General features: G+C 55.3%; 1 protein-coding gene across 1 annotated transcript; it reads left to right on the top strand.

Moving 5' to 3' along the window:
* The first annotated feature begins 3,081 nt into the window (after positions 1-3,081).
* ARPIN (actin related protein 2/3 complex inhibitor) lies at positions 3,082-12,711 on the top strand. Its single transcript, XM_046654389.1, has 6 exons — positions 3,082-3,274; positions 4,544-4,619; positions 7,207-7,339; positions 10,285-10,491; positions 10,904-11,067; positions 11,953-12,711. The coding sequence occupies exons 1-6, from the start codon at positions 3,183-3,185 to the stop codon at positions 11,959-11,961; spliced, it is 681 nt and encodes a 226-aa protein (XP_046510345.1). The 5' UTR covers positions 3,082-3,182; the 3' UTR covers positions 11,962-12,711.
* Positions 12,712-13,929: the final 1,218 nt, after the last annotated feature.

Genomic DNA, 13,929 nt, shown 5'->3' with positions numbered 1-13,929 from the left:
GCAAAGGAGCATTTGGGCAAAAAGAGAGAGTAGTCTTGACTGACTGCACCAAAGCTGCCTTATCTACAAAAATTTTACAGAAGCATATGCCCCTATGAGCACATTGGGTCCTTCCAAGCCTGTCCTTAAAAGGGGCCCATGGAACTGAGGGGCCCAGAGCTTAAGCAGTCTCCACGTTGTACCTCGTGGTTTATAATTTGATATAGAGATGTTAATAAACTCCAAATAGGTGTAAGAAAGTCCAAGAAAGTTCTAGTTTTTTCCCATGACGATTGATACTTTTTAGGAAATAAATATCAAAACCTTTAAAAAAAAAAGTTTTCTTGTTCTTTTAGGTTCTTCCTCCTTGCTGGTGCCTGGTCTGCCAATTGTGCTGAAAGGGTGAAGTCACAGAGACGAATAAGCAGGAGATTAGTCTCCTAAGAAAGGAGCTACAGCAGTGCTGTCGGACAGAACTTTCTGTGATGATGGAAACGTTCTGTGTTTGTTCTGTCCAAAATGGTAGCCACTAGCCATATGTTGCCAGCTACTGAGCACTGGAAATGTGGCTAGTGAGACTGAAGAATTGAATTTTAAATTTTATTTAGGTTTAATTAATTAAAATTTAAACAGCCATGTGTGGCTAGTGGCTGCCATATAAGGCGGTGAAGATCTGGAGCCCATTGATGGGGAGATGACACAGAAAGGGGAAGGAGGAGAGGGGCCGGCCAGCCATGTGGCTGGGACCAGCCCGGAGAGTTTGTTTGTTTTCTAAACCATTTTATGGAGGCGTGATTGACTTACAAAAAGCTGTCTATATTTAATGTATACAACTCTATGATTTTGGAGATAAGTAGACACCTGTGAAAACATCACCACAATCTACGCCATAAACATATGCATCACCTCCAAAAGTTTCCTCGTGCCCACTTTATTTATTATTATTTTTTGTGTGTGATAAGAACACTTAACATAAGATCTACCCTCTTAGTAAACTTTTAAGTGTATACTACACTATTGTCAACTATAGGCACTGTGCTGGGCAGTAGATCTCTAGGTCTCATTCATCTTATACACCTGAAACTTGGTACCCTTTGACTAGAAACTCCCCGTTCCCCTCCTCCCAGCCCCTGATAACCGCCATTCTATGCTGCTTCTATGAGCCTGATTCCTCACATAAACGAGATCATGCCACATTTGTCTCTCTGGATCTGGTTTCTTTCACTTCTGGGTTCATCCACACTGTTGCAAATGCAGTTTCCTTCTTTTTAAGGCTGAATAGTAACTATTCTCTTGTATGTGTATACCTACCACATTTTCTTTGCCCATTCATCCATTGACGGACGTGTAGGTTGCTTCCATGTCTTGGCTATTGTGAATAATGCTGCAGTGAACGTGGGAGCGCACATATCCCTTTGGGATCCTGATATCAATTCCTTTGCATAGATACCCAGAAGTGGGATTGCTGGATCATATGGGAGCTCTGTTTTTAATTTCTTGAGCAACCTCCATAGTATTTCCCATAGCAGCTGCACCAATTTACGTACCCTTGTACAGCAACCGTGCACAAGGCTTCCCTTTTCTCCACATCCTAGCTAACTCTTATCTTTTGTCTTTTTGATAATGGCCATTCTAACAGGTGTGAGGTGACATCTCACTGTGGTTTAGATTTGCATTTCCCTGATGATTAGTGATGCTGAGCTGCTTTTTACATACCTGTTGGCCATTTATGTGTCTTCTTTGGAGAAATGTCTCTGTTTCTTTGCCCATTTTTCAATCAGGTTATTTGTTTTCTTGCTATTGAATTATAAGAGTTCCTTATAGCAGCCCGGGGAGTTCTGAAGAGAGAGCCAAAGGACAGTGCTGCCCAGAGGGACTTCCTGCCAGGGCTCCTCTATGTCCTTCCTTTTGACATTTATGGAGCAGCCAGGTAGGCCAGACTGAGGGTGGGGCTGACTAATCCATTAGGCACAATGCCTAGGACTCACAAAAATGTTTTAATTTCTTTTAAAATCGCAAGAAAAAAAGAATGTTTAGAGCAAAGAAAATGTTTTAAAATATAATGTTAATATATTCATCTTTACGCCAACTCAGTCATAAAATATAATTAAAAAAATTTTTTTAGTGGAGGAAGGAGCCCTTGAAAACAAAAGTGCCAAGTCCTAATGTGTGTGGGGGGAGAGGATGCTGCCTCCCGGCCCCCCCCCCCCCCCCCCCCCCCAGCTCATCTTGCACTCCCAGGCATCTACCTGGCCATCTCCCCTTTAAATGCTCCCCCATAGGCCACACCTGGACTCCACGAATGGGCCCACCTGCCCCAGGTCTTGGCACAAAGGGGTCAAACAAGAGAACCAAGATTCTCCAACAATCCCTGGGTCAGAATAGACCCCTGCACCCAGGCTTGGAAAATGCACCCCTAGACTTTACATACTTGCACAAAGAGCAGTAAGGAACTGGGGAGGGCTCCAAGAGCTGTGCGGGAAGATGGAGAGGCGAGAGGCGATGTTCTAGAGTGAATTTATTAATCTTTAAAACCCCTCTGATACTGACCCCATTTTACGGAGGAGGAAGCACGGGCTCAGAGAGGTTGAGGAACTTGTCCAGGCTCACACAGCTGGGATTCAAACCTCGGTATGTCGTTGATCTGACACCCAAGCCCAGGGTCCGTCGTCACAGATCCCTGGAACCCCTCCCTCAGCCGCTGTGGGACCTGGAGAGGGGCACAAAGAGCAGCGTCTGTGCTGACCACCCCGCCCTCCATGGCGGCCGTTCCCTTTTCTCCATTCCTGCTCCCTGGAATCCCATCTTTCCAGGGCTTCTTCAATAGGATCTCTGGGCCTCAATTTCCCCTTTGTGCCTGCGTTGGGGTAGGGGTCTCCCTCCAGTTACAAGGAAGAGGGAGAGAAAAGAGAAGGACGTGGCCTTTCCTCCCTCACAGGGCGAAGGCCCCACTCAGCCCCGGGTCTCCCCGGAAGCCCACCTCCCACCACGCAGGGTCCCGCGGGCCGGAATGGGGCTCGGCCCCTTTAAGTCCCGCCCGGCACGCCCGGAGCCGGGCCGCGTTCCCAGGTCCGCGTTCCGGGATCCGCGTTCCGGGATCCGCGTTCCGGGATCCGCGGCGGTGGCCGGTCTCGGCGAGTCCTCCGCGCTTCCCGCCGCCGCCGCCGCCGCCGCCGCCGCGCGCGCCTCGCGGGTGCGGGAGGATGAGCCGCATCTACCGTGACGACGCGCTCCGCAACAAGCCGGTGCGGAGTGCGCGGCTGCCGGGCGCCTGGGCCCCAGCCGCCCACCAGCGGTAGGCCCCCGCCGCCCCCGCCGCCCCCGCCGCCCTGACCCTGCGCCTCCCAATGGCGGAGGGCTCTCCGCGGCCGCCTCTCGGGCCCCAGTCCGCGCCCCCCGGCGCCGCGCTCCGGAGCGCACCCCTAAGACGCAGGTGGCGCCAGTCTCCCCTCCTGTCCCCAGACCCTTGGGAAAGAATCGGGGTCCCGACTCCGGAACGGGGCTCAGGAGGCGGGGCTTCCTTCCCCGACCTCGGGCGCTGCCCGGGCCGCGGGGCTGTACACCCAGCCTGTCCTGCCCACAGGCCTGTGCCCAGGCTGCGCCCCGCTCCGGGAGGGCCGGTGGGGCTGTGACCGGAATGGCGGGTGGAGTCGGCCTGGCTGGGCTGGGGGAGGGCGTGGTCTGCCTGCAGGAGTGTGTGGCATCGGGAGGGCCTGGCCTTGCCATCACGGGGGCACGGAGGTTAAGAGAAGAAAGGGACCGTTCCGTTTGCAATTGGAAACTCTAAAGAATGTAGGGGGTGAGGGGCTGGGTAGGGTTAGTAAGGTACAGCCAATTTTCGCTTTTTGTCCGCATCCCTTCAGCTCACCCCTCCTCTCTCCCATTTCTGTGGTTCCAGAAAAGGAAGTGCACAGGTTCTGCGTTAGTGGAAACTAGCATGGGGAAGCAGGGTCCAGCTCTCCTCAGGGACCCTGCGACCCATCTTAGGCTAGTCACAAACTTCTGAGTCTTGATTTCTCCTTCTCTAAAGTGGATGTGTGCAAACCGGAATATGGAAGTGCTTTCAAATGGTTGAAAAGGAAAAATACCTTATAGCAGCTTAGACATCCTCCCAGAATTTGGTTAAATAAAAATGTAAAATCCTTTATATTTAGTAAGCACTTAATAGTTTCCAAAACACCTTCATAGCCATGATCTAATGTCATCACCATAGAAGCAGAGTGGGGCGGCTGGTCCTGTCCCGTTTTGCAGATAAGAAGACTGAGGCTCTGGTTACAGTAACCCCCTGCCGGAAGGGCCATAGCTTGGTCTTTAGCCTCGCCGGGTCCTTCCCACCCTCTGGGCAGTGCCCCAGCCTTTGGGACCCTCAGAGGAAGGGAGGGCCCCTGTGGGAAGCACAGAGAAAGGGGCTGCTGAGTCCTGGGCCCGCTCAGGGGCGAGTGAGTCGGGGACTCCCGTGGGAGTTGCTTCTTTCTCAGTGCAAACTCAGACTGGGCCATCAAACTGTGGTCCTTTCCTGAGGACTGGCAGACCAGCTGGTCCCTTCCTTCCCTCTCCTCCCCAGGGGAAACGGCGTCCTGCTGGAGGGAGACCTGGTGGATGTATCTCGGCACAGCATCTCGGATGCTCATGGCAGGAAGGTGAGGATGTTTCCTCGGGGTGCCCGCAGGACCCTCGGTTCATGGTCCACACCCACCGAGGCAGCTCCCTGTGCTTGGCCCTGCCAGTGCCAAGACTTAGGGTCCAGCTCTTTCCTTGAAGGGCTCACAGGGCAGGGGGGAGGTGGGCCGGGAGATTAGCGGCCAAAAGGGTCACTGAGTGGAAGGGGATCGGTTAGGGGTGTGCTGGGCGGCGGGCGGAAGCGGGGGCCTGGGTTCTCCCCGGGAAGACAGACCAGGCCTTAAACCCAAGTGTGTGTCTGGGGCTGGGGTTGGGAGGGTTGAAGCAGGAAGGGTGAGTGGATGAGGTGAGTGGTCCAGGACTGAGTCTGGGGTGCTGAGTGGGCTGGAAGGCCCTCTGAAGAGGTCCTGTTGCCTTCGCATGGAGCTGAGTTAGAGGGCTGGGAGCTTTGCGGGGCTAGGCAGGATGCGTGGCTCTATCCCGGGAGAGCCAAGGGCCCGGACTCCTGTCCTCTGGTCTGGGGGTTGCACTGACCCAAGGCCTGATGGACAAGGTCAGAGTAGGTTAAGGCCTGTGTGGGTGCGGGGTCAGCAGTGACCTTCCCCGCTCTGGACCCCTGCTCTGTTCCTGGGAAGTCGTGTGCGCCCTTGAGTTTTTGGAATTGAATGACTTTAAAGGTACAGGTGGAGTTTGCTGTTGGAAGGAGCCTTGAAACGACGCCATTTGCAAAGTGGTGAATCTCTTGTCATGGGCTTGCTCACCTTTGGACACCACTGTGTTGTGGCTGGGCCTTTTGGAAGGTTGGGTTTTTATAAATCAGGTCACCCATGTGGACCTGGGCCTCTGCGTGTGTGCAGGTGGGCGTGCCTTGGGGAGGGAGGAGGGTTGCTGAATTCTTGGGCTTGTTTCCAGCCTGAATGTGAGTCTATGTTGCTGACACTGCCCGGGGCTTCAGTTCCCGCGTCCCTGCCCTTCTGCCCTTGTCCCCTCAGCCTCCTGCCCCTTATCACCACCCCATTTCAGGTGTCTGCGGACACACCTGGCGTTCACCATCCTGTGCTAGCCAGCATCTCCTTCTTGAGCACTGGTTCTGAGTCTCCACCCCCCTTTCAGATAGCCCCACCCTGATGTGCTGACCGCTGACTTATCTCCCTGGTCTCTGCAACTGAGCTCATTAGAATGCCCTCTGGAGGCAGGCTGGAGCCTCTCCCTCGCACCCCTAGAGAACACCTCTGCTCCCAGCTCAGCACTGATTTCATGCTGCATCTTCTGCACGGTAGCACAGAAGTTAGCAGGGTGGTCCCTCCAGTCTGGAGCCCCCAGCCAGCCAGCCCCAGGCGCCCAGCAGCAGCGCCACACTGATGTGAGGCTAACTTGCCTGGGCTACCTTGACAGGCAGGGCGTTCTCCCAGCCCCTCTCCAGGCTCACCCCCCTGAGCTCCCCCTTCCTAATGACCCGCAGACCTCCAGGTCTCTTCCTGCCCCGCCCCAAGGTAAGCAACCTCCGGTCCGGCAGGCTCCTCCCTTGACTGCCCCACCCTCCCTTCGTCTTTCCAGGTCTACTCCCTCCCATGGGCACTCAGGGACTCAGCCTGTCCTGAGTAAACCTTACACCTGCCCCTCCTACTGTCTGGCTGCCTCCAGCGCTCAGTCCTGTCCTGCTGCCAGCTTGTTTCCTGAAAGACATCTCTGAGGGTCTTGCTCCTGCTCCGAAACCATTCAGGATTCCTTCTTGTCTAACTGATCAAATCCTAACTCCAAGTGCTGACTCGAGGCCCGGCTCAGACTTATCCCACTGGCACTCCCAGCCTCCAAGGGCCCCGCTTTGCTCAGACATGCACACAGGACCTTGACTTTTATTTTACATGCCTGTCCCAGGCTTTTGATACCCTTCCTACACCCTTGCTCCCACGGTGGCAGGTCTCCCCACCCTTCCAGACTGTGCCTCCCTGTTTTTCCCAGGAGTGGTTTCCTCTTCTTCAGTCTCTGGGAGCGTTTCGTCTGCCTGCTTTGATTAGCGTAGCTGGCAAGCAGCATTTGCAGCACGCTTCATGCTTTCTACTGTGTCTGCTCCTTCGTCATCTCCTCGAACCCTTACAGCACTCCTGAAAGCAGGCATCACGTTGTCCCCGTGCCACAGGGGAAGCTGAGGCTGGGAGTGATTTCCCCCTGGCCCACATCTGCTGGAAGAGGCACAGTGGCTGCCTCCTTCCCCGCTCCCTGCCAGTCCGCTTTCCATGGCACCTTGGCTGCTTCCATTCCTGCTTCATGGTGTTTGGGGTCTTTGGTGCTAGGACTCTCGGGTTCTGTATATACTTTCTGTCTCTGGCTGTGTGTGGGGACTGTGGAGGCCTTGGGGGCAGGCCCTGGGCCCGCCCTCTCATGGACGTCTAGCATGGTTCATTATGTGTGGCAGGTGTTCTGCTGAACACATGAATGAATGAATGAATGAATGGATATTGAAGTGGGGCATCTGCCCAGCTTGCATATCTTTCGGGGTAGAGAGTGAGTCGGGGAGGGCTGCAGCCGGAGCCTTGTGGGGAGTGTGTGTGTTGGAGGGTGGGGGGAGTGAAGTAGCCCCCTCACCCTCTTTCTGCCTGGCCCCAGGAGCGCTACTACGTGCTGTATATCCGGCCCAGTTGCATCCATCGCCGGAAGTTCGACCCCAAGGGAAATGAGATCGAGCCCAACTTCAGCGCCACCAGGAAGGTGAACACAGGCTTCCTCATGTCATCCTACAGTAGGTATCCTCCGCCCCTCGTCCCTCAGGGCCCTCTTACACTAGTTTTTGTCATGTGAGTAAGATGAGGCCTGATGTTAGTGAGATGCCTTGTGTGACTTCGGGTACTTGGCCTTCCTTTGTCTCTAGGGGCCTCTTGGCCCCCAGAAAGTGTCTTCTTCGCGTGGTTGGCCTTGAAGCCCATGTCTGGTCTGAGGGCCCCCTGGCTGGACTCTGTCCTGCACCCCATTCACTCAGGGTATCCCCAGTGCCCCAGTGCAGTCCCAAGGACCTAGCTGGCCTTCCCAGCTCCTGCCGTCTCCTGCAGTCTAGGCAGTTGTCCGTGAACCTGGCTCTGGGCTCCAGCTGCCTTTGCGCAGAGCCTCGACCAGGCCTCCGGTGGCCTCCATTTTTCTGCCGAAATTCTTGTTTGGTTCTTGGGCCCTTCGCGATCCCGTTCCTCTTCCCAGCTTTCCCAAAGGACCTCTTTGCTGTCTGCCCCGAGTGAGAAGGGTTTGAGGGTGAGTGGCAATCCACGCATCCCTCTGTTGTTTTGTTCATTCCTGCTTTCAGTTGCTCATTAATTCTCGGAATGTTTAATGAGCATCTGCCGTGTGCCAGGCCATGAGCCACGCGCAGAGGGTCCAGGGACGCACAGGACTCAGACATGTGCTCGAGATGTTCTCAGTGTGGTGGAGGAGATGGGCAGCCTGTGACGGGAGCCTACGGAGGGGCTCTGAGCCCAGGCAGGCGTGGTCGGGGGTGCCCTGGAGGAGGGAACACCAGTACAGAGTCCTGAGAGATAAGCAGGAATCAGCCAGGGTGCCTGGGCCAAGGGGTGTTTCAGAGAGGGGACGGCGTGCCAAAGACCTTTGGGACCTGAGGGCTCCTGACGCAGGAGCAGAGAAGCCAGGTGGGGAGGGCGGCCTGAGAGGCAGGCGGGGAGAAGGGCCCAGAAGGGGCACTCAGTCGAGGGTACAGGGACCCCTGTAGTGAGTGGCTTTAAGTTGGTGAGTGATGAGATTAGATTTGTTCTTAAAAACCCCTGGGGAGGTGATTAGACTGGAGACCAGGAGGCCTGGTCAGAGACTGTGAGGCAACCTCAGAGGGAGATAAGAGGGCCAGGATTAGGGACCTGTCAGTGAGGATGGAGAGAGCGGAGAGACCCAAGATAGAGGAGGGACAGTGGCCTCAGTGTTTGGATGTGCAGAGAATGAGGGAGGAGTCAGGGAGGACCCCAGGGTTTGGGCTTGGGTGCCAGGTTTGGGGGAGTGGAGGTGCGAGAGGAGCAGGTTTGGGGAGAAGAGTTCTGTTTGGGACACGTGGCCTTAGACACGTGGTGGCACTTCCCAAGACAAGTAGGTGTCCACTGGGGCCTTGGAGGTACAGTTCTAGAACCCAGGAAGAGGGCTGGGCTGGCAGTGTATGGAGGAGTGGTCACACATTGTAGTATCGAAGCTGTGGAAGTGGTTGAAGGCACCCGGGAGGTCGTTTTGGAGAAGAGCGACAACAGGAGGTGGCCAGGGAAGGAGTCCATAAGGAGCAGGAGCCCCGGGAGAGGTCTGAGGGAGATGGGGAAGGCCAGGGGGACAGGAGTGAGGAGGTAGCGATGGCGTCAGGTGCTGCCCACAGCCCAGGGCGGCTCTGGCTGCGGAGCATCCAGTGGGCATCACAATGAGGAGCCCCCCAGTGACTCTGATGGGAGGTGGGCAGAGCCTGGAGCCGTGGGTGTCAAAGCCAGGATGCAAAAAGGCATTAGGGAAAGATCCGGGAGAGGAGAAAGAGGGACGGGTCCCCAAGGAGGTGCGATCTGGAGCCCAGATGGAGGAACTGGCTTGAGGCAGGAGGGGACACACCTCGCCCTTTGAGACAGAGGGAAGGAGGAGAGGTTCCATGTGGTTTTAGGTAAATTGACGGGGAGGTGGTGGCAGGGAGGTGAGTGGCCTCACTTCTGGCTTCTGGTATCTTGTGAAGTAGGAGGTGAGGTGGACGCAGGGCAGGGCAGGGTTCGAGGAGGATGGAGCAGTTTGAAAGCCCTCTGTGTGAGTGAGGTGTCCTGGGATCCCAGAAGGCTTCTTGACGGAGCTTGGCAGCGGTTTTACACCATGAGCGGGATGTGGTCTTGGTGGCTTGGCGGGCAGTTCTCCCCCAGAGAGCAGCCGCTGGGGTGCTGGCGTGGAGAAGGCAGCCTTCCGACAGCTCTGGGTTGTTGTGTGGGGCCTGGGAGGCCTTGATTCTTAGCCTGGGACCGCCCCGCCCCCTACCAGGACTTGCAGGTTTGGGACTTTCAGTGCAGGAAGGCGAGGCTGTTGGAACCCTCCCTGAGCCTCAGGGCTCTGGCCGGGCCAGGACGAGCAGGCCAGAGAGAGCATGGGGACCACCAGAGTTTGCTGCTGGGTCCAGCAGACCCTGTGCCAGCCAGGTAGACCCCGAGAGCCTGGAAGAACCCGGCCTGGTCACTGGGGTCTCACTGGGAAGGCAGAAGGGTGTGGAGAGTTTGAATGCTGCCTCCTCCACCGACTAGCTGTGTTACCTCGGGCAAACTACTTAACCTCTCTAAGCCTTAGTTTTCTCATCTGTAAAACAGGAATAAAAAAACATTAACACTCACTGAGGGTCAACCATGTGCCAGCACTGTGCTGAATGCTTCATGTGCATTATTCATTGACAGCTCATGTCAGTCCTGTCAGGTGGGTGCCATTTTATCCCTATTTGTCAGGCACAGAGGGGTTAAGTAACCTGCCTAAGGTCGCACAGCTTCTAAGCAGATTTGCCCCAGGCAGCCTGGCTCCAGAGCCCATGCCATTGGTCCTCTACCATGAGCTCCTTGATGAGCGCTGGCAGGACGAGTCCTCAGGCCTGCCCTCAGGTGCTTGTGAGCGTGTACAACCCTCAGCCTGGCTCCTAGGAGGCCCTCCCAGAGTGCTTATTACAGCAGTAACAGCCCCTGTGCTGTGTGCCTGCAGAGGAGGAAGCCAAGGGGGACACCGACAGACTCACTCCCGAGGCGCTGAAGGGGCTGGTGAATAAGCCGGAGCTGCTGGCGCTGACAGAGAGCCTCACCCCCGAGCAGACAGTGGCCTTCTGGATGCTTGAGTCAGAGATGGAGGCGATGGAGCTGGAGCTGGGGGCCGGGGTACGGCTGAAAACTCGAGGCGATGGCCCCTTCCTGGGTGAGCAGAGCGGCCCTCACTGTGGCCTGATGTTCCCATATGGCCTGTGGGGGTCCCGGCCTCCTGCCCGAGGCTCCCCCAGCCCTCCTGCTTAGAGCTCATGGGAGCGGGCCACATCTGGCCTCTGTGGCGACATGGCCCCTTGATTTATTCCTAAGCCCCTGGACAAGTGCCCTGGGGCCAGTAGCCGAGACTCTCTGGATCCTGGGGTACCACCCAATCCCGTGGTTCCTGTGGGTGACCTTTCCTGTCTAGTGCTTTGGGGGTCCCCCCTAGGGCCTCCCGGAGCACACCCAGGCCCGAAGAGAACACTGGCTTATCCCAGACCTCGGGGAAGCTGGCAGAATGGACCGGGCCCCACTGTGTTTTTGCCACAGGGACGGGGGCCATTCACCTTGTTCCTTTCTTTCAGATTCATTAGCCAAACTTGAGGCCGGAACAGTGACCAAGTGTAATTTCGCGGGTGATGGAAAGACGGGGGCGTCCTGGACAGACAACATCATGGCCAGAAAGTCTTCCGAGGGGGCTGCAGTGGAGAGCCGAGAGCAGGGGGACGGGGCGGAGGACAAGGAGTGGGTAGGTCAAGGAAGACAACTGTGGCCTTGGCATTGGCGTGGTTTATCTCTCAGCAGGAGTTTTGTCCGTGCTGGTTGGGTGTTGGACAAAGAGACAGAAGCATAAATTTTAGCCCCCAGCCTTGGTGGAATTCCAGGGAATGCCCGAGAGTGTGTTAGCATCAGGGAAATTCCTTTAAGGTGTAAAGGGTGACAAGCTGGAACCTTTCTTTTTGGTGGGTGTGAATTGTGCCAATTACAAGAAAACCCCAAAGATTTATAAAAGTGAGGGGTGGAAGGAATGGAGGGCGGAGGGGAGCCAGTGAGACTTAATGTCACAGGTCTCCAAACATTTCCACTTCAAGTGAATACGTCAGCTGTGTCGAGGTGGTAGGGCAGCTGAATGAGCAGTTTTTCCTCCTTTGTTCTGGGCTTTCTGCCCAAAGTGGCTGGAAAATGGCTACCTTGGTCCTTAATAGTTTTTTTTTGCCAAGGCTCAGCTTGCTAGTGGATCCTCAGCCTACTCACAGTTGATTTCTTTTTCCGAAGTATATTTCACCTGAAGATTTGAATGGATGTCAAAAGGCCCCGAATTGAACATTTAAAATAAAGTCACAGAAAAATGGGCTATTTATGTAGGTGATGAAGATGACATTTGCCAGAGAAAGTGGGGGCAGGTAGGGTAGAGGGTCAGGATCCCCTTTTGTCTTAATAACGTGGGTCTTGGATGGAAAAACCATCCTTGGAGCTGCCAGGCTGCTCCCTGGGCCGGCTCTGATGAGGTGAGGCCAAGGCAGGTGGCCGAGGGCCCCGCTGGTCCTTCTTGATCACATCCCTGTTTGTCTGATGACTTGCAGAAGGCTTGCATGAAAAGTGCTGTGTTCATCTCTCTTTACTTTCCCCCTAGGACGACTGAGGTTAGGGAGATGGAGTGCCTCCGGGGCCCGCCAGCACTATTGAGGATTTCTTCCATCAACTTCCCCTCTGGAGCTGGAGGGGGCAGTCCGCCAAGCCTCAGCTGGTTCTTCCCTACAGCCGCGTGGAATACCCTTTGAACAAGCTCTGCTAAAATCGAATCCAAGCCCATGATGTTGGCAGTGGGCCCCATGCCGTGGCTCGTGGAGGGTCCCTCCCTGGATGTGAGTCTAGCCTGCCTAGACACTTTCATGATGGCTCTTGCCCTGAGTGGCAGCCTTGTTTCTGGGGGCAGGTGGCAGGCAAGTCCCCAAGGCAATCAGAGGAATTGGCCTTGGTCTCGGTGCAGAATCGGGGACTATCCCTCATCTGCATGCAGAGTGGCTCAGAGGAGAACTTACCCAGTCTCCTTCCTCTGCTCTTGGTGTATTTCCTGGTTTCCTTCCACCCCCGCCTGCTGCCCGGTGCTCCACATTGTGGCCTCTGCCCCCTTGCTCCAGCCTCCTTCCCCCAGGGCCGCTGGTTCTTTATTCCTCCTCTGCTTCTCTGCCACCTGGGGGCTCCTGTCTCCTGACCTCCTTGGCTGCTCTCCTGGGGATGCTGTTCTCAGGGAGCCTAGAGCCTTCCCAGGTGTGGCTGGGTCCCCGCCTCTCAGACTCACTCTTCCAGGCCACGTTTTTGATAACACCTTTTTCGTTGTTGTTTTGTACCTTGAGAACTTTTTATAAATGAGTAAATCTTCAGAAAAGAATTCCTCTACAGTGACTGAGTTGTCGTCAGGTGTAAACAGTCTTCCAGCGGGGCAACGTCCCTGTAAGGAGGAAGCCACTTCTTTCTGGTCGTGAGCACTGCCTTGCTGGGTATGGTGCCCACTCCGATCTGTGACAAGATCTGGAGTTGAAATCTGCCTGTCCCAAGAATGGCAGGCGCTTGGCAGCATGCGGATCCTGCTTGCCTCGGGGAGCAGATGGGGTGGTGGTAAACCACCAGTTACTGAGTCCTCTCGTGTATTAAACACAGCAGTGGATGCTTTCCTGACAGTAATTATAGCCACTGACTGTGGAGTCCTTCCTGCTGCTAGTTCTTGTGCTGAGCGCTTGCAATATCTTACTTAATCGTCACAGCGATCCCATGAGGTACATGTGATATTCTCCCCATGGTTTTCCTACGAGACTGATGCTCAGAGCCTCCAGGAGTAGCATCTAGAGGAGAGAGGAATTTAAGCCCAGGCTGTCAGATTTCCAAGTCCGTATCCTTAACTACTGGATTATTCTGCTTCCACGTGTATACTACAGGAGAAAAAGGGGCCTCAGAGAGGTGAGCAACTTACCCAGAGTCGCACAGCTAAGTGGCAGAGCCAGGATTCAAATCCAGAGCTGTCAAAAGCAAAGCTTATGCTCCTTCCCCTGTGCCCGGCTTCCTTGGCCTGCACGAGGGCCAGAGGAGGGCCCGGCCCTGTGGAGCGGGGTTATATTCCCAGATGCTAGGGACGTTGCCTAAGCCCTTGACTGCTGATCTGCCCAGGCTGAAGCCAGCCCTGCTGGTATCAGCAGTTGAGCAGGTAATACTGCACTTCTTTCATTTGTTATCATGGCTCTGACTTTCATTTGCCTTCCTGCCTGTTTGAGTCTGGGCTCAACAATATGGCTGTGAGGCTTGGGGTTCACACATCAGTCAGGCCACCGGAAGTCATGGTTACTGGACTGCTCGCAGGTCTCTTCTGTTCCTGTCGCCCTTTTCTTAGTTCAGTTCCTTGTGATCTCTCCCTTTGTGACTCTTGTAGAAGCCGCCTCCCTGGGGTGCTGTGTCTGAAGGGGGCTGGCTCACTGGTGAGCTTGTTGGGACCTCAATCATGGGGGTGACCAGGGAGGTGGTTATGCAGGAGGAGGACTGGGGACACTGAGTAGGGGTAGAGGCTCCTAGTGAGGGCATCTCATTGCCCACAGCACCATGGCCAAAGAGTATGGCA

Source organism: Equus quagga, chromosome 2 (assembly GCF_021613505.1).
Source record: "Equus quagga isolate Etosha38 chromosome 2, UCLA_HA_Equagga_1.0, whole genome shotgun sequence".
Taxonomy (NCBI): domain Eukaryota; kingdom Metazoa; phylum Chordata; class Mammalia; order Perissodactyla; family Equidae; genus Equus; species Equus quagga.
This window is presented reverse-complemented; position numbering and strand designations above follow the sequence as displayed.

Coding starts and splice junctions, on each gene's coding strand:
- ARPIN (XM_046654389.1), top strand. CDS start 3,183: ATGAGCCGCATCTACCGTGACGACGCGCTCCGCAACAAGCCGGTGCGG. Junction 7,340..10,284: donor CTTCCTCATGTCATCCTACA/GTAGGTATCCTC, acceptor GTGTGCCTGCAG/AGGAGGAAGCCAAGGGGGAC. Junction 10,492..10,903: donor AGGCGATGGCCCCTTCCTGG/GTGAGCAGAGCG, acceptor CCTTTCTTTCAG/ATTCATTAGCCAAACTTGAG.